The 25,036-nt window shown below is 43.7% G+C and overlaps 1 protein-coding gene across 1 annotated transcript in view; it reads left to right on the top strand.

Moving 5' to 3' along the window:
• The window catches only part of BICD2 (BICD cargo adaptor 2), a 223,436-nt gene that overhangs the window by 103,190 nt on the left and 95,210 nt on the right, over positions 1-25,036 (top strand). Inside the window, 2 exon segments of the mRNA XM_029600869.1 lie at positions 5,507-5,620; positions 5,622-5,720. Coding sequence (XP_029456729.1) covers positions 5,507-5,620; positions 5,622-5,720 — 213 coding nt within the window.

Below are 25,036 nucleotides of genomic sequence, written 5' to 3'. Positions count from 1 at the left end.
TCAAGACCCTCATCATATGTGGGTCGTGGAGCGACTTAAGCATGTGTTCGTCATCGGTTAAGTTCATCTTACCAGGCAATCTGGTATGCCATATCTCTAAACTTTATTTAAACGCCTTCTGTTTTAGCCCAGGCGTCTTGTATCATATACACCCCCACCCTCCCCCGCAAAAACAGTGAAAAATGAATTTTTAACTCCAGGAAAAATGTAAGTTTGAGACCAGGCTTATGGATTTTGCACTCCCTCTAACATTTCTGAGACCTTTTGGTACTCTAGGGCTTTTAAGCTGCTTTATTTCAGTTGAAATGACTTTAATAATGACTTGCACAGATGGTGCTGTCCTTTCTGTCTGAAAGGTGATGCTTTTTGATTTCTCTTGGGGTGGAGGGCTCTGTGAATGTAGCAAGGGCTTTCTCAGTGGGTATTTATTTTTCCTGTTAGTCTTATTTTGCTTATCTGACATCCAACGCCATTGAATAAGAGCAATAAGTGACTGCCTTTAACGCCAGACGGGAAACAGACAAACATTCAATCATCGGTGTCAGTCACTTCGGAGCAGGTAATTGCGGCATTGTTAAATGCTTCTTGTCTAATATACAGAAATAATTAAAGCTAATCCTGGCTGCCGGTGAGTTTTGGAAATTAGTTTCCTGAGGGGGAGATGGAGGGGATAAGCGGTAGAGCCCATCAAAGGCTCTTTTAAAACAAATCTTCACCAGACAAAAGAGTTTGGATAGAAGAGGCCTGGAGATGTACCCGGCCTGCCCTTGACACTGCTTCCGTGTGACATTAGATAGCTGGCTGTGGAAGCCAGCCTCCTTGTCATTGACTTCAAGAAATGACAATGGAAATCTCCTTTTCTAACAGCACTCTCCATTGTAAAAGCTGTTCACCTAAAACAAATGAAAGTGTAAAAAGCAGCAGCAGTTCCCTTTAGATTGCTTGCCTCTCTTTTTTTTTTTTTTTCTAGCCTTTGTTTTCTTTTTAGATTTCTTTTCTTTTTGTCCTGATATTTTATTATAGTTTTTTGTAATTTTTTTAAAATAAATGGTGGCGTACCGTTTGTTATGGTGATGCCATTCCCCAAGGGTGCTCTTCCACATGTGTGTGCTGTGTTCATGCTTTGCTTGGATAGGGTCGGGGCCCACACAAGCTGCTGATAGAATAAAAGAGTGGCAGCGATAGTGACTCAGATAACTGAGGTTGGAATGGGCAGTATTTATGAAGGAGAGGCTTTAACATATATTTTGTCTGAGGAATTAAATCAAATAAAAATCTCCAACATCCAGGAGAATACGTTTGTTTTATTTTAAGCACCAACTGAATTCTTTCTGCAAATACATTTTTGTAGGTATTGATGTTTTGCGATTCCCCTTCACCTTTCTTATCTATATTTCATTTTAGTATAATAATAGGTGCCTTTTCTGATTCCACACATCAGAACACAAGTCAGACATACATAAATAATATAAAGGACTTTCTTGATTGCCATGCTAGCTTTGTGTGGGTCCAAGTCGTTATGGACACGCCGTCATGGTCACACACTGGACCTAATTTTTACTTGTGACAACTGGCCTGATAAAGGATAATTTAATTATAGTTGCAAGGAGGTCTGCTGGTTAGATCCGCTGTTTAATATTCAATTTAGTATATCTGTGGTCACGGCAACTTGTAGGTTTATTAGTACACCTTTTTGGTTTATCTTAGCACCCCTCAGTGGATAGTATCCACTTACTTGAGTGTTAGCTATCTAGCAGGCCGCATACAGTAAAAATCGTGGGGAGAGCAGGCGAGCGTCCGCTCTCCCGGCGTGCGCACAGGACACTCTTTAATTTAGCTGTAATTTCTGAGATGCAACTTGATAAGGCAGTCACCCATTGGTCCTTTGATTCTGTTTTAGATATAATTGCCCGTTTGAGGGATCTCTGGCGTAAATGAAGAAATTATGCTTCATTGTTTTTTGGATATCATTCAAAATGCTAAATGTGAGTTACAGGAGACTGGATGGTGGTCTAAGTCAAGTAATAATCTTAAAATATATCATGTGTAACTGTCGAACTATAGATCTATAATAGATAATGCAAAAAAAACCAACTTTCCTGATTTGATTCAGACATCTGTTTCTCATCCACAAGAGTTATTTTATATTGTTAATTTGTTTGTAAACAACAATGATCATACCAATACTATGACTTTGGAGAGTGCATTTTGGACCATTGTGCTTCCAAGGTTGATAGAGTGCTCTCACAAGTCTCAGGATTACTGTGCCCCAATATTGGTAACATATTGCTATCTAAAGGAGAAAAGTGGGAGAGCTTTGATCTATCTTCAACTTGAGAAGTAGATGAGGTAATTTAAAATTTGAAAACTAACCTTTGCCCAATTAACACTCTATTGTGGTAGCGGAATTATTGTGTGTCATTGTGTGTTCTTATATAGCTCATATGGTCAATGCCTTGCTTGCCGAAGGCTATAGTCACAATATTAAGACTCTTCATATCTCTAGTTTGGAGGTATTTCAGTAAAGATTTGATGTAGGGACTAGATATCTTCTTGGCCTTCAATATATTTAACCAAGATATATTTTTAGAATGTCTTTCTGCACTCGATATTACATCTACTATACTAAAATGGTTCTCATCTTATTTGACTGATTGTCACCAAAAAGTAGTTTTAGGATACTCCAAGATGCCATCTCGTGTTTTGCGTACTGGAGTACCACAAGGATCTGCTTTGTCTGCTATCCTCTTCAACATCTATAATTCCTCACTTTGTCACATCTTGGCGAATTTAGGTGTCAGCTATAAGATTTACGCTGATGATATTCAGTTTTATTTCCCTATTTCTTTATCAGTTTCTGACGCATTAGCCAGGGTTGCTACTTGCCTGACGGCTATAAACAATTGGCTAGCACACACCAATAAATTAGCTCTCAATCTGAAAAAGTCGGAAATTGTTTTGCGTGCTCACTTTCCTGCCCCCGAGATGCCCACAGTACTGCTGTTTTGGAAATACTCAGATTTCAATTACTGTTCAGTGGAGGAATGTGGGCATTCAGTTTGATTCCTTTCATTCCCATATTAAGAACATGGTAAAGTGTGGCTTTCTGGAAAATGTGACAGATCTGCAATATAAAAACCCTTTCTGGGAGAATATAACCTTAGAACTATTGTTCAAAGCATTTATGATGGCACCAATTGACTACTTAATGCCTTGGGCCTACTGCTATCTTTGTTGAAAAGCCCTTGAGCTTATCCAGAATACTGCCGACTGAATGATCTCTGGAATTTCATCTAAAGAGCAATGTCACGTTGGTCCTAAAAGAAACTACATATTTTGCCAATAGAATGGCAAAAGTCAAGGTATTAACCTTGATCTTTAAAGGTATTAAAAGACTCACTCCAGTTTGTTTTAACATTGTATTAAAAATCTCCAAGTCATGTATTACAATTCTCCTTTCAAAATGTACTGGATGTTCCTTCGGTTAGGCAGATCAGGTTGGGAGAATCCCGTGAGTGAATGTTCGGAGTTGCAGGTCCTGTATTATGAAATATTTTACCAGATGAGTTAAAAAAAAAAACCAAAAAAAACCAAAAGAGGCTTCATTACTTCATTTTAGGAAGAAGTTGAAAACATTTTATTTGAACAGGAATTCAGTCAATAGTAATATCATATTAGGAACTATGTTCTGCAGCTAAGTTATGATAACATGAATGAGTAAAGCTAGTGTAATACCGACTAGGCCAGTGATGGCAAACTTCAAACTTCAGTCCTCAAGTGCCACAAACAGTCAGGTTTCAGGATATTTACAATGAATATGCATGATAAGATTTGCATGCGCTGCCTCCATTGCATGCAGATCTATATCATGCATATTCATTGTGGCTATCCATGAAAACCTGGCACTCGAGGACTGGAGTTTGCCATCAATGGACTAGGCTGTGTCATTATCTTTGCAGCTGATGCAGTATTATTAAGTGGGGGGGGGGGGGACCATGTGATGTCTATAATCTTTAATTATTTTATGTATTCATGATTTTATGAATGTGAATAAGAATTGTAAACTGTTGAGCATTATAGATCAAGTGGGTATAATATTAAAACTGAATAAATAATAGCCAGGCTCGCCTGTTACTAGTATTATCAGTTGATGGGTCGATGCAGTCAGGCAGGGAATCATAAGTAAGTCTGCTTTGTGACTACTGTTTGCAGTGATTTCAAGAGATAAAATAGAAACTTTGATAAAGGGGATGGAACAGCTCCCCTATGAGGAAAGGCTGAACAGATTAGGGCTGTTCAAGCTTGGAGAAGAGACGGCTGAGGGGGGGATATGAATAGAGGTCTTTAAAGATCATGAGAGGTCTTGAACGAGTAGATGTGACTCGGTTATTTACACTTTCAATATAGAAGGACTGGGGGGTATTCCATGAAGTTAGCAAGTAGCACATTTAAGACTAATCGGAGAAATTCTTTTTCACGCACAATAAAGCTCTGGAATTTGGTTGCCAGAGGATGTGGTTAGTGCAGTTAGTGTAGCTGGGTTCAAAAAAGGTTTGGATAAATTCTTGGAGGAGAAGTCCATTAACGGCTATTAATCAAGTTTACTTAGGGAATAGCCATTGCTATTAATTGCACCAGTAGCATGGGTTCTTCTTGTTGTTTGGGTAATTGCCAGGTTCTTGTGGCCTGGTTTGGCCTCTGTTGGATACAGGATGCTGGGATTGATGGACCCTTGGTCTGACCCACATGGCAATTTCTTATGTGGGGTAGAGTTTAAGAAAGTGCGCCTTCGCGTACTTTTGTTGGTGCACCAGGTGCAAACAAAAGTACGCTTGATTTATAGATACGCGCGTAGCAGCTAAAATCCAGGATCGGCGCGCGCAAGGCTGCCGATGTCGTGTAGCCGGCGCGCGCCGAGCCGTGCAGCCTGCTGCTGTTCCCTCCGAGGCCGCTCCGAAATCGGAGCGGCCTCGGAGGGAACTCGCTTTCGCCCTCCCCTCACCTCCCCTCCCTTCCTCTCTATCTAACCCACCCCCCCCGGCCCTATCTATACCCCCCCTACCTTTGTCGGGGGATTTACGCCTCCCGGAGGGAGAAGTAATCCCCGCGCGCCAGCGGGCCGCTAGCGCGCCGAGACGCGACCTGGGGGGCGGTTCTGGAGGGCGCAGGCCACTCCCCCGGACCGCCCCGGGCCGAAACCACGCCCCCGGGCCCACCCCCGAAACACCGTGTCCCGCCCCCCCAAAACGCTGTGCCGATCCGACACGCCCCCGACACGCCCCCTCGAAAAACCCCGGGACTTACGCGAGTCCCTGGGCTCTGCGCGCGCCGGTGCGCTATGGAACATAGGCCGCACCGGCCGCGCAAGGCCCTGCTCGCATAAATCCGGCGGGATTTACGCGAGCAGGGCTTTTAATAAAATCCGCCCCTATGTCTTATGTTTGGAGCATTTTGCATGTTCCTTTTTTTTTTTTTTTTAAATTAAGTTTGTATTTCTGATTTTTAGGCTTTTGGACAAGCTCATACCAACCCCAAGAAAGTTGCAGCTGATGGGGAGAGCCGTGAAGAGACCCTGATTCAAGAGTCTGCCACCAAGGAAGAATACTACATGAAAAAGGTTGCTGGAGCTGCAGACGGAGCTGAAACAGTCGCGAAATGTTCTTACTAACACCTTGTCTGAGAATGAACGCCTGAATTCTGTTGCACAGGAACTGAAAGAGGTAAGGGACCAATGGAGTGCAAGCAGGGAGTCTTGCGCTTGCCCCAGGCTTTTGGGCCTCTAGAAAGCTTTACATGTTTTGATGAGCCAACATAGAACAGTCATGCGTCTCCAGCCGCTACCATACTAAGCCAGCATTAGCCCCTGCACTTAGCACTCCTCGACAGGTAATGTCAACAAGCAGAAGAGGTGACCATGTATCACGTAGTTAATATCGGGCAAGGACCTGAGCCCTTCTTCTGCTCCCTCTTTCCTAATTATAAGAATCACTAAGGGGCAGAAAATCTATTAGCGTGCTGTTATGTAGCAAGTAGAGTGAGAATCAGGGTATCCATCGTCTAGAATAGTAGTCCAGATACTTAAACTTGAATTTTTTTTTTCTACTGTGGAAAGAATACTGCATACATTTTCCTTTGTGGCACTGACTTTCTAGACAGCGAAGCAATAGCCGTCTTAAATCTTTACTTCACCGTTGTATTTTGGCTTAGCCTTTTGCCTTTCTCATAATCCTTTAACTGCTAGAGTCCTTGGAACAAAAGCAAATTCTAAACACTGGTGTGGCTGGACCTCTGGTGAGTGCTACTGGTGAGTGCTGTATCCTTTTGGAATGTTGGGAGTCCCAGCTTCGCAGGGGTAGGTGGCATTGTTTTGTGGTAGAAAGAGAGTTTTAGAGAGATCAGTGTCTAGAAATGTTATTAAAATAGTTTTGATTGAATTATGTATTCACATTTATTTCTCATTTATTTATACTCTATCTTAAGAATACGTCAAGGTGAAGTATAAATCTATAAACACAAATCCAACATTAAAGTGATAAATGCCACTGAAACAATAAAATCATAAAATAAAACACCAAATACAAAAACACCAACAGTAAAAGTTAATAGAAACGGTGCAATATAACAAGCAATAATCTAATAAGAAAAGAAAATATAGTAGCAGTAATAGGATGAGATTAAAAATACAATGAGATAAGGGAATATAGCCCAATAATCTTTATAAAATCAGTCAAATGCTTTCTTACAAAGCTGGTATTTATTTAATAAACTTTGCACCTATATTTAAAGAATTAAAACCAACTGCTATCACTTGGTTGCCTTGTCATTTTGTTCTAATCAGTTTCTATGCAGGGAGGAAGTGGATAAAAACTGTGCACCATTCCTTTTCTCTCCCTCCCATCTGATCTGAGAATGTCACCTCAGCAGTACTTCTAGATGTCCTGGACAAAGAGTGTAGACATTTGTCCTGGACTGACCGTCTCTCCCACATGGTCAATAAAAGCATTGCTCACTAGACTACTAGGCTGACTTGGGATTCTCCTGTAAATAAAATAAACTGAAGGTCAATTAGTACAAGCCAAAAGGGGATAATCTCTGGGGTTATTACTATTATTGTATTTCTTGTAACACCTTTATGCAGTGCCTTTTTATCCAGCACATTTGCAGGAAAGATTTAGCAAAGAGGAATCCAAGGAATCAAAAAAAAAAAAATAAAGGTTTGGGTCACTAAGTCACAAATGGAGGTCAAGTGAGTAGGAAGATGTAGGAGTTAAAGGCCCGACTGTACCTGTGTCTGTGGTACGAAGTGGTGTTTCAGTCTTAACTCTGGAAAAAAAAATCCTTTATGAATAAGACACATTCTGTTGAGAAGGAGCAACATATTGTGGTTGCAGTGTTAGTCCATCATTATCATCATTCATTTTTATTTAAAACTGACTTTCCATTTGGACAATGCCCAAGGTCAGCTTACAACAATGTATATCACAATAGTAATACAACATTATAAAAGATAGTGCAAATAACAAAAATAGCAGCAATGTATTATGAGGACTATAACATTAGTAAGTCACAGTATAGATAACCAGAATAACATCAGCATGCTGAATACATAGAAATAAGGGTCAACAGACAAGCTGTAGGTGATGTCTTTTTATTGAACTAAATTAATAAATCTGTGACTAGCTTTTGAAAGCTATACTCCCTTCAATAGGTCAGCATAGCTCTAGAAAGCTAGTCACTGATGTATTAAATTAGTCCAATTAAAAGATGTCATGCTGGAAAAAGTCTTAAACAAGGCCCAGAAGATGGTAAGCAGTAGGGGAAGGGATACAGAAAGGAAGGCAGTGCCAGAAGAAAGACATCCCACGAGGTGAGCATGTGGCAGACAAGTAGGATGCTGAGGAGGAGCTCTGACTGGAACATGAAAAACTAGGCGGGAGAGTGGTATCCGAGGGTCAGCTGAGCTAAAACTGGGAACTGCAAGAAATGCAAGTCCTGCACAGGTTTTCTGAATTGTAGGCTGAGCAATGGGAGATTTTGGAGGACATGAAATAATGAAGTGGTGTATCAGAACTCAGTTACGCAAACGCTGTCGCTGTGAACTGGTTGGAGGGCACCCGGGGAGACCCAGCAGGAGGGAGCTGAAGATACCAAGGCAGGATATAGTGGAGGCCTGGATCAGAAGTTTGGTGGAGGCACATGAGCAATACTGAGGGAGTGAAACAGGAAGTTTTTGATCAGCTGAAAGGGGAACGCCTATGTGCATTAAATATACAGATATGTGTTGCTTTGTCTAGCTGTAGGTTGAGCGTGACAGGCTGTTCTGCAGTACCCTGGCATGTGATTTGTCTACGATACAGACAATAGCATACATACCTACAGGGCAGTGGATTGAACCTGAATCCAAAGAATTGTCTTCTGCTCAGGCAATGCGAGGCAGCCCAACCTGTGTGATTATCATAAGTGCAATTTCTTTTCAAATTAAGATCAATTAAAACTCCCAGCAACTCCCCAACTAGTATATTCCTTTTTTCATCTGTTTAAAGAAGCTAATTTGATACATTAAAATGCACATGCTAGCCAAAGACACTGACTGGGTAGTTGCAGATGTTCTATCATCCAGTCTTGCGCAGCCTTGTCTGGCTGGCTGGTGGCTGCAGGTTGCCGGGCCTTAGTCATCTTTTTCACTAAGTTATATTAACGTGTTTGGATTCATTTTGCACTGTTTGCATTGCATAGTGTATCTTGCAGTGTGAGCTGTCAGCACAAATACAACGGAGCAGGGGTGCGAAAGGGGAAAACCAAGAGGTGACATCACTTTTTCCTCTTTAGGAAACTGGAAACATTCTTCTGCATCTGGCACTCGTGCACTGCTACAAGGTACATGCTCTCCTGCACAGTGGACGACAGATTGGCTGAAATATTAGTTCAGTTTAGTTCTGCATGACAATCCTTTAAAATTGTCAGATTTCAGAAACGCATGAGATCCCATTTTGCTCTTACTCCTCCTCTCTTTTGAAGTTCTAGGAATCCTTGTTTGTGTGTCCTGTTGTTCTCTTCAGCTCTAAAATTAAAGCCAGCTGTTGATGTGGTTACGAATACTTAGAAAGGCATTTGGGATGTAATGGGTGTATATGCTCTTTTCTTCTGCCTGCTTACGTCTTTCTTTGCTCTTTCTATATATGATCCAGCATTAAAGTAAAAACATCTGTACAGACTCTATACATTTCTGACTGTTGCCTGCTTGAGGACTAGTTTGCACTTAAAGGGATACTGCCAGTGTTGCTAAAATCAGAATTTCCAGTTTTATTTATTTATTTATCTATTTTTGTCACTTAGTAGGGATGTGTACACAAAAAAATGATTGGTTCCGTTTGTTCGTTCGTTTCAACTTTTTTTGGCCTGTTTTTTGGTTTGTTTCATTTTGTTTTGAAAGGTTATATGCATAAATGCTGTCTTATATGCATAAAACTGAATTTTATGTCCATAAAAAATTTACCAAAATGAATGATAACAAATGCAGATTCCTGCTACTTAGTAATGCCTTACAATTCTTTCAAGGCCAGGGTGTGCTATCTTGCAGTGGTGCATGTTTCTTTACAGAAATGGTGCAGCAGCAGTGATCTGCAGATTGAAGTAATAAGCCTGAACCTACTGCTAATATAGGCCTTGGTGAATTGCAGCCAAGTCACATTGTGTCAGTTTGTAAATGTTTGCTTCTTCATCACAGTTTCAGACAAATGTCAGCCGTTCCCATTTACTAAGCTTCTGGAGCACCTGTCAGGGTAAAAAAAAATTCCAGTATTAGAGTGTATTTAACTTTTTGACTGTCAGATAAATGTAACTCCACTGACTGATCAAATCTGTAAGAAAAGTTGTAATAAGGTTCTCCTTTTGCGCTTGTGTTGTGCATACTGCCTATGTATAAACTAGCCAGCCCTAAATTCTATGAGAAAAGGAGACTGTTCAGGTGCATTTTGTTCAAAGGGTAAGAGCTAAGTGAGACCTTTCATTTGTTGGCATAGTAGAGAGATTGTAGAGCAAGACTCAACTTGGCTAAATTTGAAGTTACTGCTATTACATCAACAATGCATGGGAGGCTTCTTGTTACTCACATGTCCTATTTGAGAACCTATTATGACCTAAAAGCCTTGTCAGGATACTGCACTGCATCAAGTATTAGTTCAAGAAACTGAGAACTGCAAAGGGGCATAACTATCTTCATTTATTAAAGGACTTCTCTTTCAGGGTGCCTTTGGGAAAAACCCTTGATAAATAAGGCTCTGTTTATGCTAATTGGCATGCCAGTACCCAGAATGCTTCTGCGCTTAGTCCCATCTGTATTTTAAGGCTATTTGAGAGAAAGTTTTAATTAGACTGAAGACTCTGTATATGGCAAGTGCTCACTAGTTATATGCGATCTGTAAATCTACAACTTGAGCCATCCACCTACTGTGTATCAGACAGAACTGGGCTGGAGAAATGCAAACCTCTGTCTTAAAGGGTGATGTGAGGGGCCCAGAATAGTATACGGGAAAGAGGTGCAGCTTAATTTACCTCTACTATATAATCAGGACATCCTGTTGGAAACTGACAAAAAAAAGCTGCATCCAGATGGAGAAAGTGCTGGGTTTAGATTTTATAATGGTCACTGTGCTTTATAATTTAAAAACATGAACTGCAATAACCTGATGTGGCTTAGAGTAGGGAAATAAATTGAATAGGTTTGCTCATTCCTGTTGAGACAGGTTGGTAGGGTGGCTGCTGATTACAGATATACTTAATTGCAGCAATTAGCTGTCTCAGCAGCTCTAGCATCGGTGGACACCACCGTTGGGGGTAATAAGAAGCTTTACCTACCACTTCTAGCCACTTTCTTTCATCTTCCCTCCAGCACGTTTTACATCTCTTGCAAGATTGTAAATTAGACATTGAGGATGTTTTGTCTTATGGTGCAGACACCACACTAAGCAGCCACAGAAAAACCCAATGCATTCTCTCATTTTCTCCCCCTGCAGGGTATAAAGTAAAAGGCCAATACTGGGAATGTACAAAAGCTTGAATTCTACCCTTCAAAGCTTCAATGCTGCTCTAGTTTATAATGGTGTCGTTTATGCAGAAATGGGCCAAAATCCTATGAGGCCAGTTTTCCAAAATGGGTAAAAACAAATAAATTATCCGGCTGAAAGCCAGATAAGTTTAATATTATTGGAAACAACAAGTCTCACCTCTGGGGGTGGTACACATACCATGACCCCAGTGGCCTTCACCATTTGGATGTGCCAGCCAAGAAGTTAGGGCTGGGGTTGGCTTGGAGGAGTGGGGATCCTCTACCAGGACCCCCCTACCTGAATCGCCAAGGGGTGGTGGCTGGCCTGTCTCCTTGAGCCTTTTGGTCCGATACATTTTTACAATATTTTGGAGCTGGTGAGGGACATGGACCCACTGGCCCAGTTTTGAAATCCACTCAGGGAGGGGGGGGCCAGAGCCTCAAGCCTGGACCTGGGTTTATTTTTTTTTAATGTGCTGATGATTACGTGGCTGTATTCTTTGAATATAGCCGCCTAAGCTTAAAAGTTTTCCTGGGAAGATATTTCTGGATAACTTTAACCCTGCTCCTTTGACTGGATAGAGTTACCCCGAAAATCTTATTTGGCTAACTCTAAATATCAGAGTTAATTGGGTACACATTCTGCCTAACTGATCGCTGCCCCGGAAAACCCTAGAAAGTCGTCTTCCTTATTTGGCTAAATTTTAGTCAGACACCGACTTATCCAGCTACAATTTAGACAGGTGCCGGGAATATTCAAAAATTGGCATTTAGCTGGATAACTTACAAGTTATCCAGCTAAATGCCTTTGAATATTGACCTTATTATGTACAATAGAAAATGCAATACAAGTGGCTATATTGTAAAACAAGCAAAGAAACTTAAGAACCAGCATCTTAGTCAAGAGGGCAGAGAAGAAGAAACACTGGCAGCTTAGTCCATATGAGAAGATGTAACAGCAGAGAAAACTCCACCATTAGTGATGAGCAGGCATTGTCCTGTGCAAGGAAAATGTCAATAAACTAAAGGTATTGACTGAAGACGCCCTGCAGAATTCACCTGCCACTTGACATACAAATAAAATAAAATGGTAAGACGACAGCATGTCACTGTAACTGCAGGGCAACCAGTTTAATATTTCAATGCTAACTCTTTATTTTATTGAGTTAATCTAAAGAGGCAGTAAAAGAGCAGAGGTGAAGTATGATTAACCCCCACTGCTTCAGACGGCAGCTACTTCCCTGAGGTTGCCTCCCAAGGAGGCAGCCTTTTGTTCTGCCTTATCAATCATTTCTTATGTGTAGAGAAAATGCAGGAGGAACCACAGGCCATTCTTTTAAATGCAGCTCCTGATGCCGTTGCCTGCAGGGTCCAGCTCTCCATCCTGATTTTACATGATTAACACTAGCGGCCATTCTCTTAATGGAATCATCCAGGGCGGGATGGCAGTTGATTTCCAGAATATTTTTGCAGAAAAGGGGACTTTTGTCCCTGATTGCTTATTTACAAGGAGAAGCCCGTGTGGATGAGTGGCAGGGGCAGGGAGAGCGCGTGCTGTATCGGCTGTAGCATGGCGCTTAAGTGCACCGCCGTCATTCAGAGCAGCTCCGTGGGGGTCTTTATTTCCCACCAGGCCCATAGACCCATGGTTTAAAGCCAGGAGCGAAGGGCAGAAGGTTAGCTATCTGTATTCTCAAACGGAGAAACATTGTTTAAATGAGGTGCTATCTTGGGACAGATTATAGAGGGCAGTGGTAGGAACTGGATTCAGCTGGTGCTGGTTTAAAGCGTGGAAATGAATATACCTGAGAGAACCAGAAAGAACGCAACTTGGATGGGCCAGTTACTCCTCATCTTACCATGTTATAAAGGTACTGGCATCCTGCTTTGGGGCTCCGTACGCATCTGTAATGCTCCAAGCTACTGCTGAACCTGTCAAGAAGCCACATGCTGAATGGCGACACCCTAGTAGGCTATCTGTGTGCATGGTACTTGGAAGAAAACTCACAAATCACAAAGTAGTATCTCTTTCAGGGTGTATTGCTCTCTGTTTTAGCATGGTCTCCTCTCAGGGAGTGTTTAAACATTAATGGCTTATTGCATGATGGAGGATGAAGTGTGTGTGGGTGGGGGGGGGGGGGGGGGGGATGATAACCAAAGCCCTAATTTTCAAAGGGCCATGGGCACACATAAGTACATAAGAACATGCCATGCTGGGTCAGACCAAGGGTCCATCAAGCCCAGCATCCTGTTTCCAACAGGCCAATCCAGGCCATAAGAACCTGGCAAGTACCCAAAAACTAAGTCTATTCCATGTTACCATTGCTAATGGCAGTGGCTATTCTCTAAGTGAACTTAATAGCAGGTAATGGACTTCTCCTCCAAGAACTTATCCAATCCTTTTTTAAACACCGCTATACTAACTGCACTAACCACATCCTCTGTCAACAAATTCCAGAGTTTAATTGTGCGTTGAGTGAAAAAGAACTTTCTCCGATTAGTTTTAAATGTGTCACATACCGGCAGTTATGTGCGTGGGCACCGCGCGCATTTTCTAAAGAGCCACACGCATAACTGCTGATACGCGCACAAGGGCCGGGCCCTGAAAAAGGGGCAGGCTGGGGAGGGGCGGGTCGGAGGCCGGCTGGCACAGGGGCCATTAGCCACTATCCTGGGGAAGCGCGCGCCAGCAGCCAGCCGGCATGCGAAAACTACTTCTGCTCCAGAGGAGCAGTAAGTGCTAAGATAAAAAAGAAATTTGGGGTAGCTACGTAGGGTTTAGGGGTGGGGGTGGAGAGGGGAAAGGGAAGGAAGGTTAGGCAGGGGGGAGGCCCGATTGCATTGCCGCACATAATATTCGAAAATTCGCCCTCCCTGCGCGGTCCGCCCGCACATGCGCGTGCGGCCAACAGATCGCTGGCGCGCACATGTTATAAAATTGGCACATCCATGTGTGCACATGGATGCATGCGCGGTCTTTTTAAAAATCTACCTCCACGTGAACATTTTAAAGGCTTTTATGATCTAATTTTATTAGATTGTTTAATTATAGGGGCCAAACAATTCCGTTCAGCAGTCCCTTAAAGCTGTGCGTACTGCCTGAATGTTTCTCGGATGGCCACAGTAGCATTATGTGCTTGTTCCCTGAGTGCAGTGCATGCTGTGTACTGCCATGCAGAAGACCTGGGTTCCATTTCCAGGCTGGGCTACTGCCCCCCATGCTGGTCGGTGCTGGGAATGCTGTGGAAGCAATGTTCATAGCCCGTAGGGATGGGAGTCCTCAGCTAGCACTCAACCGCAACATCTAGTGGCCATACTTAGGTCTACATTAGCCAGACTCTGGAGGTTAGCCATGGTTTGTGGCCCCTGGCCGAGGATAGTCACTGTGCTAGCTCGGCTGAGTTGCAATGGGATTAAAGAAATAGGGGAGAAGCTCCTCAGTAGGTTTAAGTGAAGGCTCATGGTGCCAGAGCCTGTTAGAGGCCTGAACCATCTGAGCTGGAAATCCAAAGGAGCAGGAGGAACTTTCCAGGCCAAAAATATAAGTAAAAACCATAAATAAAGCTGCGGCAAGGACTTTCATTTCGCATTGCCTCCCTTCAGCTTCCTCTTTGTTGCAAAATTTCAGCACCTCAGTTTATTTGTGACGCTCATAGATTTTCTCCTTAGGGCACTGGAAGTCATGCAAAGATTTGCAGTACCAATAACTTTATTTTATTCATTGTCCATTTTAGGCTGGCACAGCATATAGGGGCATACTGTCACTTTGACATTGTCCTGTGCTAAGATCAGCCTCCAGGTGTGTGTTCTGCATGCTGAATATGTGCTGCCCAATGGCAAACACTACAGCCCCATAAGGAAGATGCTTTCAAAAACGATTTCATCTCTAGAACTACGATGGAGCCAGAAATGTAAAAAATAAATAAATAAATAAAATAAACCGATATACCAGTATTTTTATTTTGACTTGCATCTGTTCTCCATGCAAAAGTTTTATGTGGTCAACTGCTAAGTCACTGCAAGTTTCTGTACTCCCCTCCAGGGTATTCCAGGGCTCTCTGTAGCCTGGCGTCAGATCTCTGCTTCTCTCGTCTTTTTCTGAATGGATGTTACGTAGTTGGTGAGGGTGGACAAGAAAGAAGACCAGAGATCCATTGCATGTGTGTGCTTATCTACCCAAAGGTGCCTCTTTCCTCTAAGAACGTCTCCAGTTTGCTGGACTCTGTGTTGCCGTCAAGATTGGGTCTGCTGGAAAGATGCCAACAGAATTTCACCCTGGGCGAGAGCCAGAAACTCCCATCGGAAGAACATTTTTCAAAAACAGACCTGAAAATGTACTTCTGCTTTCTATAAGCTGTGCTTCTGCATGCAGCTAATCTTTTGTACATAAACCCCGGACTTTTCCACCATCCGTCCTTATGGAGCAGAGAAACCAATTCTGTGTGGAGGTTTAGAAATATTTATATCCAGGAGGCTGATGCTCTGAAGAATGTGAAGTTTAGCCTATGTTGTCTGTGTGACCAGGTTAAGCTTTGTTAATTTTTATTTATCTAGGGAAAAATTCAGATCTTTGACAAGGGATTCTCAGCTATTGCACTTAAAGATGAATCTTCCTTACTTATTTCAATAACGTTGCTGGATGTAGGCAGCACTAGCTTCGTATGTCTTATGGTAGGTAGAAGCTTCCCCACCCTCGAGAATGGGGAAAAATTTTTGCCTGAGTTTTTACAGGCTGGAAAAAGAATCCTCCTGCAATCTGTACAAAACAAATAAAGCACAGTGCCCAGGGTATAAATAGAATATCTGAACATCAGCCCAGTTCTCTCCTCGGCTTGCAGAAACTGTGACTGCCTCCTGCAGCATTATGGCAGACTGGCTCTGAATCTCAAGAACTGCAGCATTATGTCAGCATTCAAAGAAAACGCTGAAAAGAAGAGAAACTCCTGTGGCACATTAACCCAGTGCTGGCTGCAAGCAAGACAGCCTGGCGGATATAATAGTCTCTTGTGAGCGCAAATTCCAAGGAGGTCAAAGCGCAGAACTCTGCTTGGAGACAGAACTGGAGACTGAAAGCCCATTTAGCTTGTCAGGATGTAGCTAATACGTATCCAGGAGACAACAACATGGGCCAAAATATTAAAAAAGAAATGTTCTTGGGAACTGATGCTTTTCTGCTGGCGTTCGTTCTCATGTTAACAGGTGATAAGGCCCCAACTAACTAACACCATTTTATTATTGCAAGTTCTGCACTGTGCTTCAATATTTAATGTTGGAAGGTGCCATGTATCTGTTTTGTCATCTCTGCATTTCTGAATAGCCATTCATGAAAGAAATGCTGGTCATTCACAGTGGTCAGCTCCCTAAAAGCACTAACAGGCCGATACAGTACAGTGCGCTCCGACGGAGCACACTGTTATCCTGCCCTTGGACGCACGTTTTCCCTTACCCCTTATTCAGTAAGGGGAGGAAAACGCGCGTCCAACCCGCGGCACCTAATAGCGCCCTCAACATGCAAATGCATGTTGAGGGCCCTATTAGGTATGTCCGCGGGATACAGTAAGTAAAATGTGCAGCCAAGCTGCACATTTTACTTTCAGAAATTAGCGCCTACCCAAAGGTAGGCGCTAATTTCTGCCGGCATCGGGAAAGTGCACAGAAAAGCAGTAAAAACTGCTTTTCTGTGCACCCTGCGACTTAATATCATGGCGATATTAAGTCGGAGGTCCCGAAGAGTAAAAAACGTTTAAAAAAAAAAAAAATTTTAAATGGGCCGGCGGCTGTCGGCCTGAAAACCGGACGCTCAATTTTGCCGGCGTCTGGTTTCCAAGCCCGTGGCTGTCAGCAGGCTCGAGAACAGACGCCGGCAAAATTGAGCGTCGGCTGTCAAACCCACTGACAGCCGCCGCTCCGGGCTAAAAGGAGGCGCTAGGGACGCGCTAGTGTCCCTAGCGCCTCCTTTTGCCCATTTCTACCGCACCGCGTAATTTGAATACTGAATCGCGCGCACCGGCGAGTGGCCGGTGCACGCGCTGGGAGAGCGGGCGTTCGTCCGCTCTCCAGTGGACTTTACTGAATCGGCCTGTAAGTGAAGTGCTTAGCGCTCCCTAAAAGCAGCATCTTTTTGGCAGTCTGAATATAGGCCCCTTCAGTTTTTGGCTGAAAAATTTCCCTTTAGGACCATCATTCATTCGCCTGGATTTAGTTACCTAACTTTTTCCCCCTGCCCTAACTCCTGCCCTGTGGCCACCCACTTTTCAGACACCTTATTTTCTTTTATTTATTTGATTTGATTTATATTCTGCCTTTCAACCACTTCAAACCACATTACATTCAAGTACTGTAGGTAGTTGAAATAGACCTCTAAATTTAGTTCAGTTCAAAAGGTACAATTTAGAAACCTAACTCCCAAAGTTTGAAAATTGACCCCATAGAGCAGTGGTGCCTAACCATTTTCATGTTGTGGCACACCCTATGTTGGGTTCACTTTGTCACAACACATCATCACTGTCCCTCCACCCCCCAACTTCCCTGACATAAGCATCTCCCATCTCCCAATTTCCCTGGCTTCATCCTCTTTCCTTCCCTCTGCCAACCCCCTGGCATTATCAGCTTCCCTTCTCTCCACTCCCCTGGCATTATTTCCTGTTTTTCACCCCTCGTCCACCCTCTTGCACCACCGCATTCTTTCTCCCCACTCAACAACCCCCAACCCTCCCCCCCCCCCCCCCCCCCCGTCCACCAGTATTATCACCTTCCAACACCCAACCACCCGTGCAATCATCATCTATTTTATCTGTTCCAACCCCACCTCCCTCGGGACCAACTCTGGAAGACAATAGAAATTCAGTGAACAGTGCCTCTTATCTGCTGCTTCTGCCTCCTCTTCCTTCTTCTCTGCTAGCTTTCCTGTACTGTGTGAGTCTTGTAAGACCCACTGGCTCCACCCAGTTCCAACCTGCATATAAAGTGAGATGTTTATGTGTACATGTTATATTTATTTTTCACGCCAAAAATGTACGTGTGCATGTTTATAAAATAGAGGGTGTAAGTGCTTTCTTTGCATTGGAAACGTTTGTGTTGCAATCAGGGCTCGTGGCCCAATCACCAGTGAGAGCATGAGCTCTTAGACCAAGGCACAACCCCAGGGTGATGCTCTGAGGTACACCCTGTGGGTAGGCGACCACATCTGGGCACAGGCTAGACACGCTTGGAGACTTGGAACACTCAGAGACTCATCTGAACCAGAATGCACAGGAGTGAGACCCAGCAATGCAATGCTGGTCTAGGGAGTAGCCCTTCGGCCACTCAAAAGCTCTTTTGGACCTGTCGCTTGGGAATGGCTTGTGCATCAGGAGGACAAGGACAGAAGATGACTCTGGAGGCAAGAACTTAGATGAAGGCACTGAAGACTTGGAACTTCAGGTTTCAGGCTCAGGTTCGAGTTCAGATTCAGGAACAGATTCAGGTGCAGGTGCAGATTGAGCCCTAAGCCACAGCGTGCCCTACACGGCCTGTGGGCTGGTTGCGGACCACGCTGAATGTGGAGCAGACTCTGGGCTTGGAACATGATGAAGACTTGGCACTGGAAACATGACGAAGACTCTGGGAGAGTCCTGTGCTGCTGCTCACACTACACAACCCAAGGGCTGGTTGCAGACCACACCAGAGGCAGAGCAGACTCAGGAATTGAGACTTGGACATGGACAAAAGCTGGGCAAGAAGCTCTAAACACCAGGAACAAGATTCAAGGATTTAGGACTCGGGAACTCAGAACCAGGGACGGGACCCCCATGTTTAAAAACAAGGGACTTCCGGAGACTTGACCAGCAATGAAGACAGGCCGTTTGCCATGAGGCGCCCTACACAACCCATGGGCTGGTCACAGACCATGACGCTGGCACGCCTGGAGGAGTGGACGAGAAAGCAGAACTTGGAGACAAAGCCTGGAACATCAGGAACAGAAGATACAGGGACCGTCGAGAGACCAGGACCATGGGAACAAAGAACATAGAAGAGCTCCAATGAAGAGCATGAAGGCCTTGAAGAAGGAAAGACTGGAACACCAAAGACTCCTGGAGGGAGAACTGCAACAAGACTACAGGAGCATGACAACTCCTTGCGAAGGCAACAAGGGACAGACAGAAGAGCCCTTTTATAGGGCAAGCAGGCTGACATCATTTGGAAGGGCCACAGAGCTTTTCCCACTACAGACCCTTTAAATTCTGAGGAGAGGCGCATGCACCGAGGGAGGCAGCGTGACACGAAGAGGAATGTTGGTCATTTTTCCAGACCGTGCAGGAGCAAAAGCTGGCGGCGGCAGCACTCAGCCATGAAAAATGGCCTCAGCGGTGGCTCCTGGTCGCAAACAACAGTGGCAGCATCGGTGGCATCACAAGCCGCATAGAAGCAGGAAGTGGCAGCATCGGGCATTGGTGGCACTCATTCTGTCGTGGAAACAGTGGCATTGGCCGGCAAAGGAGGTGAGTAAGCCGCTTGCGGGCCCAGCCCGCGGTGGTATCCACAAAAATTTGCATCTACTGAAACATATTTTCAGAGAAGAACTACATGGTATTTTATAAACTGTGCAACTTTCACTGCAGTTTATAAAATATTAGAATAAATTTCTGTGTATCCACTTATGCACACAAATGCAGTACTGCAGCTAGATTTGAAAGTTAGACTCTATATAAGAACATAAGAAGTTGCCATACTGGGTCAATCTAGGTTACATGTACCTGGCAAGTACCCAAACATTAAGTAGATCCCATGTTACTAATGCCAGTAATATCAGTAGCTATTCCCTAAGACAACTTGATTAATCGCAATTAATGGACTTCCCATCCATGAACTTATCCAAACCTTTTTTAAATCCAACTTATACTAATTGCCCTAACCACATCTTCTGGCAACAAATTCCAGAGCTTAAGTGTGTGTTGAGTAAAAAATAATTTTCTCTGATTTGTTTTAAATGTGCTACATGCTAACTTCATGGAGTGCCCCTTAGTCCTTCTGTTATCTGAAAGAGTAAATAATTTATTCATATTTATCCATTCTAGACCTCTCATGATTTTATAGACCTCTATCATATCCCCGACATCTCTTCTCCAAGCTGAACAGCCCTAACCGCTTTAGCCTTTCCTCAGAGGGAAACCATTCCATCCCCGTTATCATTTTGGTTGCCCTTCTCCAGTGCAACTATATCTTTTTTGAAATGCGGCGACTAGAATTGTACACAGTATTCAAGGTGCAGTCTCACCATGGAGCAATACAGAGGCATTATGACATTTTCCGTTTTATTCACCATTTCCTTCCTATCAACATTAACTGGAGATTTCTCATAGCATTCTCAAGGTGAGATGAAAACTGTGGTAAATTTTGTCTGTTTTGTGCAGTATGGGAGTATGTGCATGTTTCAGATTTCATCTGTTGATCCAATGGAAACTTTGTTGCAAATTGTTAGCATACAAAATGAATCACAAGTTTAGAACAGTAGGTCAACAAAACCCCCAAAATGTTTCAGATGGGGTATGTATGGTAAATTGTTTTGCTGTTATATAATATAAGGAGAGAGAGATATTTTAAAATGTTTTGTTTTTAAATGCTCTAAACTTGATTTCATAATCATTGAGGTCACAGTGGTGCAGTTCAGCTTCTGGTTGGTCCCTGGTTTGAAACCCCTTCTGCCAGTCGGAGAGCTTCCACCAGTGAGCAGCTATGATCAGGGAGTCAATTGTTTGGAAAAGAAAACCTGCATCCTTAATCTAGGCAATGAAAGAATTTGAGGTCAGTTTGGTACCAGGCTCTTCAGGCAGAAGAGAGTGGTGTTTGAAGCATTCAGAATCCGATTTTCTAACCAACCAACACTCACAACTAAAAATAACCAAACCGCTGAGCTAGCAACTAATGTGCGAAATCTAGGAGTAATAATTGACCCTGAGCTAAACATGAAACAACACAGCTCCTTGAAAATAAAGGAAGGATATGCGAAACTAATGATCCTAAGACGACTTAAACCTCTACTAACACGAAACAATTTCCGCACAGTTTTGCAGGCAATGATATTCGCAAGTACAGACTACTGCAACTCCCTACTTTTAGGACTATCACAATCCACAATTCGGCCACTACAAATATTACAAAATTCAGCTGCTAGAATTTTGACTGGCAAAAAAAAGAATGATCACATTACAGGAACGCTTGCCGATCTACACTGGCTCCCAATTGAACAAAGAATTCAATATAAGGCCTTATGCATAATACACAAACTAATCCATGATGAAAAAGCTGACTGGCTCAACACAGCACTGCGCGTACATGTCCCACAAAGAACCTAAGATCTGCTAATAAGGCTCTACTAACTGTTCCCTCTGTCAGAACAGCACGCCTCACGCAAGTTAGGGAGAGAGCACTATCACTGGTTGGCCCCGTGCTATGGAACACCATGCCACTCGAAATAAGACTGCAGAGAAACTTCAAAATATTCAAATCCAATCTGAAAACCTGGCTATTTAAACAAGCTTTTTATAAAGATAAAGAGAAGGAAAAAAACAGCTGATTGATTAGGATGCACCAAACTAGAAATTGTTATTTGTAACCTACAAATGCACATTAAAGTTAAATTCTTTCCGTCTACTATGCTCCCTACAGACAAACTTAATGTACTCACATATTTTATTGAAGTGAATTGTTACCGCACTATGAATCCACATGATTAATTGTAATCTATACCACTATTCATTATCGTGCCTTGCTGTAAACCGTTGTGATGGTTATCTAACTTAACGACGGTATAGAAGAGCTTTTAAAAAAAAAAATAAATAAATCTTTACTCTAATTCTAATTTTTTTAAATCTTATATGTACTACATTCCTAGTCTATCTAAAGATCACCCAGTGCAGTTTACAATAATTTAAAAACTATATAATCAAGTACACCTAAACAAACACATAAATAAAAAAATACCTCTTAAAATACATAATCAAATGCATAAATAAATCCTAAAATTATATTAGTCATAAATATATAAAATGTAATAAAAAATACATATGTAAAGGAGTGTATATCAAGATCTCCTTAAAAGACCAGGACCAGATATTTAGCCTGGTCCACCTTAAGGTAAAGTCCAGAAAGGAATCCTGGTCCAAAGACAGATTGAGAGAACAAGCCTAGGAGGGAACAGAGATGTCTGCCCTGGGGTGGAGGAAGGCAGATATCCTGCCAAGACTGTGAATGCTGGAAGTCTTGATTTATGCTGCACAGGTAACGGGCTGTTTCTATTATTGTTCTGCTTCACTGTGAATAAAGAATTTTCTGTGGAGAAAGGCTGGAGTCCAGATTATTCTGTCCTCCAGCCCCTTTCTAAAGCCTAAGACCACTCAGATAGCATCACATATGGTGTTGGATCTCTGCTCTAAGCACCAGCACAGAACAGAGATCCACCACAGAAAAAGCAGAATTTTCTTTTCTCTTTCCTGGGGGTCTCACTGCAGAGGCAGATGGGAGTTAAGTATAGCAGGCTAAGGGAGCTAACCTTGCTTGGATAGATAGCTAAAGTAGTGAGTTAGAACTGGATACACTAGGGTTTTTCTTCTTTCCCTTCTCCGAGGCAGAAGAGAGAAGGCTCTGTTACACTAGAGCATACTAAGCAGGGCCGGCGCGTCCATTAGGTGAACTTCGGCGGTCGCCTAGGGCGCCGAGCCATAGTGAGCGCCGAAGAGCAGCCACATGGTGCCGCAAGCAAGGCCTATCCCCCTCGCGGCAAACAGAAATAGAGACTGTGTGCACACAGTGTCGTGCCCCCCCCCTACCTGTTTTGGCGCCAACTGTTTCTGTTTCTCTTTGCCGCAAGCGTGATAGGCCCTGCTTGCGGCACCACCTTGCTGCTCTTCGGCGTCCCCTATGGCTCAGCGCCCTGAGAAGCACAAAGTCGGCGCCTAAACAGGTGGGGGGGGGGGGGGGCGCAACCGTGGAGGGGTCGCGCCCGGGAGGGGGGCGGCAGCACAAGGGTCGCCTAGGGCACCCAATACCCTTGCACCGGTCGTGAAACTAAGTCATAACTACTGGAGGCCCTCATAGAGGGACAACTGCAATTGAAGACAGTAGGGACGCCAGCACCTGAAGATTACCATATAGGCAGTGTTAGAAGCAGCTGAAGCGTTCCATCAGGCACATGGTGCCAAAGTGCCATAGGCTGTCTGAGAGACCAACACCAGAGGGATGGGATGCCACAGTCGGAAACAAAACACTGGTCACAGGATCCAGGTTCACCGCTCTGCTTCAGCTGTGGAAAAAGAGAGCACTTCACCCATGTCTGTCCTCAAGCAAACGGTGATCCTATAGATGTCAGTTGAAGAACTCCACATGTTTGCAACTTTGTGAACCGTCCCCAGTTGGGTTTTTCCACCTTTATGATTCTGGTGGAGCAGAATGGCTCTCCCATGCAAGTGGTGGTGAATTTGGGAACATAAAAACTCTCATCTGGAGGGAGCTAGTAAAAAAAAGTACAAATCAACTGTGAGAAGGGCATGACCTTCACCTGTATACATGGTAACTAGTGATAATACCCGATCAGCCTACTGGATCCCGGCTGAACAGGCCAGCATAGAAGTAGGTCTACTCCCAGGCTCCCATACCCTGTTCTGGTATGCGATTATCCAGAGTATGAGGCTCTCTGGGCTCAGCTTATGACTAGTTCTACTAGTTCAGACTATAGTGAGGCATCTTTCTCAGAGGTCTTCCCTTTTGTAGAGCTGAACTTATACAGGGAAAATATGGTGTTCAAAGCATGACTACAAGGCCAGAGGAGATAATTCAGTCACTTCCCATATTTAGACTACTCTGGATAGAGTTCCACTTGGAGTAGAGGAGGTTTTCCAATTACTCTATAATCCCATAGTCCCACCAGAAGGATCAGAGAGAGAGAGTAGCCCAGATAGTTGTAGGAGTATCCAAGGGGAAGATGAGCCAGTTAGGTGTGCCTTGGAACAGAGAGTAGATAGGAAGCCAGTCCCTGGATCTGAGGGCCATAATCCAACTTTCCCCTCCTTCATAATTAAGAGTTAAAGCATCGAGCAGCCAGGGGAAATCCAGAAGCCGTTTCCCATTCCAGGGAGGTAATGCTGGTAGGGCCAAGGAGTGTATATCAAGACCCCTCCATAAAAGACCAGGACCAGACATTTAGCCTGGTCCACCTTAAGGAACAGCCCAGAAGGGAATCCTGGTCCTAGCTGAAGGGAGGCAGATTGAAAAGGAATATAAGGGAACACTTTTCACTGAGAGGTTGGTGGACACTTGGAGCAGACTTCAGGGGAAGCCAATAGAGGCAAAGCAGTTGTCCGAATTCAAGCATGCCCGGGATGGACACAAAGAAACCTCGTAGCAGAGAGAGTGGAGGAAGACAGAGATCAGGTACAGCAGGCAGACAGAAACTGGCAGACTGGATGGACCAAGTTGTCCTTTACAGCCAGCATCTTGCATGCTTCTAAGAGAACCCCCGGGTGACAGGCTGCTCATGTGCCGGCCATGTAACGCTGCTGGCCTCTTTCGGAGCAGTTTAGCCTTTCACCGTGCTGGAGTTGCCCATGTTGGCGGTGCAGTTCAGTACTAATAATTGTAGATTGTTCTGGGAGTTTTTCATTTACAAGCTGCCTGTCTAAACACTCCAGACACAAGCTGAGCTCCCAAACGGCGCATTGTACTCAGCAGCTTGAGTGAAATCTTTCCCCCCTACCCCCAACTTGCTGAAAGGATCATCGGGAGTCACAGCACGCCACGTATAGATTTCTGTTTTACTTTAGAACATTGAAAAGAAAGTCTGGATAAAAGGGTCCCAGCAATTGCCTGGTTTTTGTTTATCTTCGAAAGCTCCACTGTGATGGTAAACTGGTACTGACCCGCAGCCAAGCGCTGTCTCAGCACATCATACTTAACGGATGGCAGATGTTCCTCTCCCATTTTATTTGATTCCCAATCAGAGCTGATTTATCATGG

This window comes from Rhinatrema bivittatum, chromosome 4 (assembly GCF_901001135.1).
Source record: "Rhinatrema bivittatum chromosome 4, aRhiBiv1.1, whole genome shotgun sequence".
Taxonomy (NCBI): Eukaryota; Metazoa; Chordata; class Amphibia; order Gymnophiona; family Rhinatrematidae; genus Rhinatrema; species Rhinatrema bivittatum.
The sequence above is the reverse complement of the archived record's forward strand: the minus strand, read 5'-3'. Positions and strand labels throughout refer to the sequence as shown.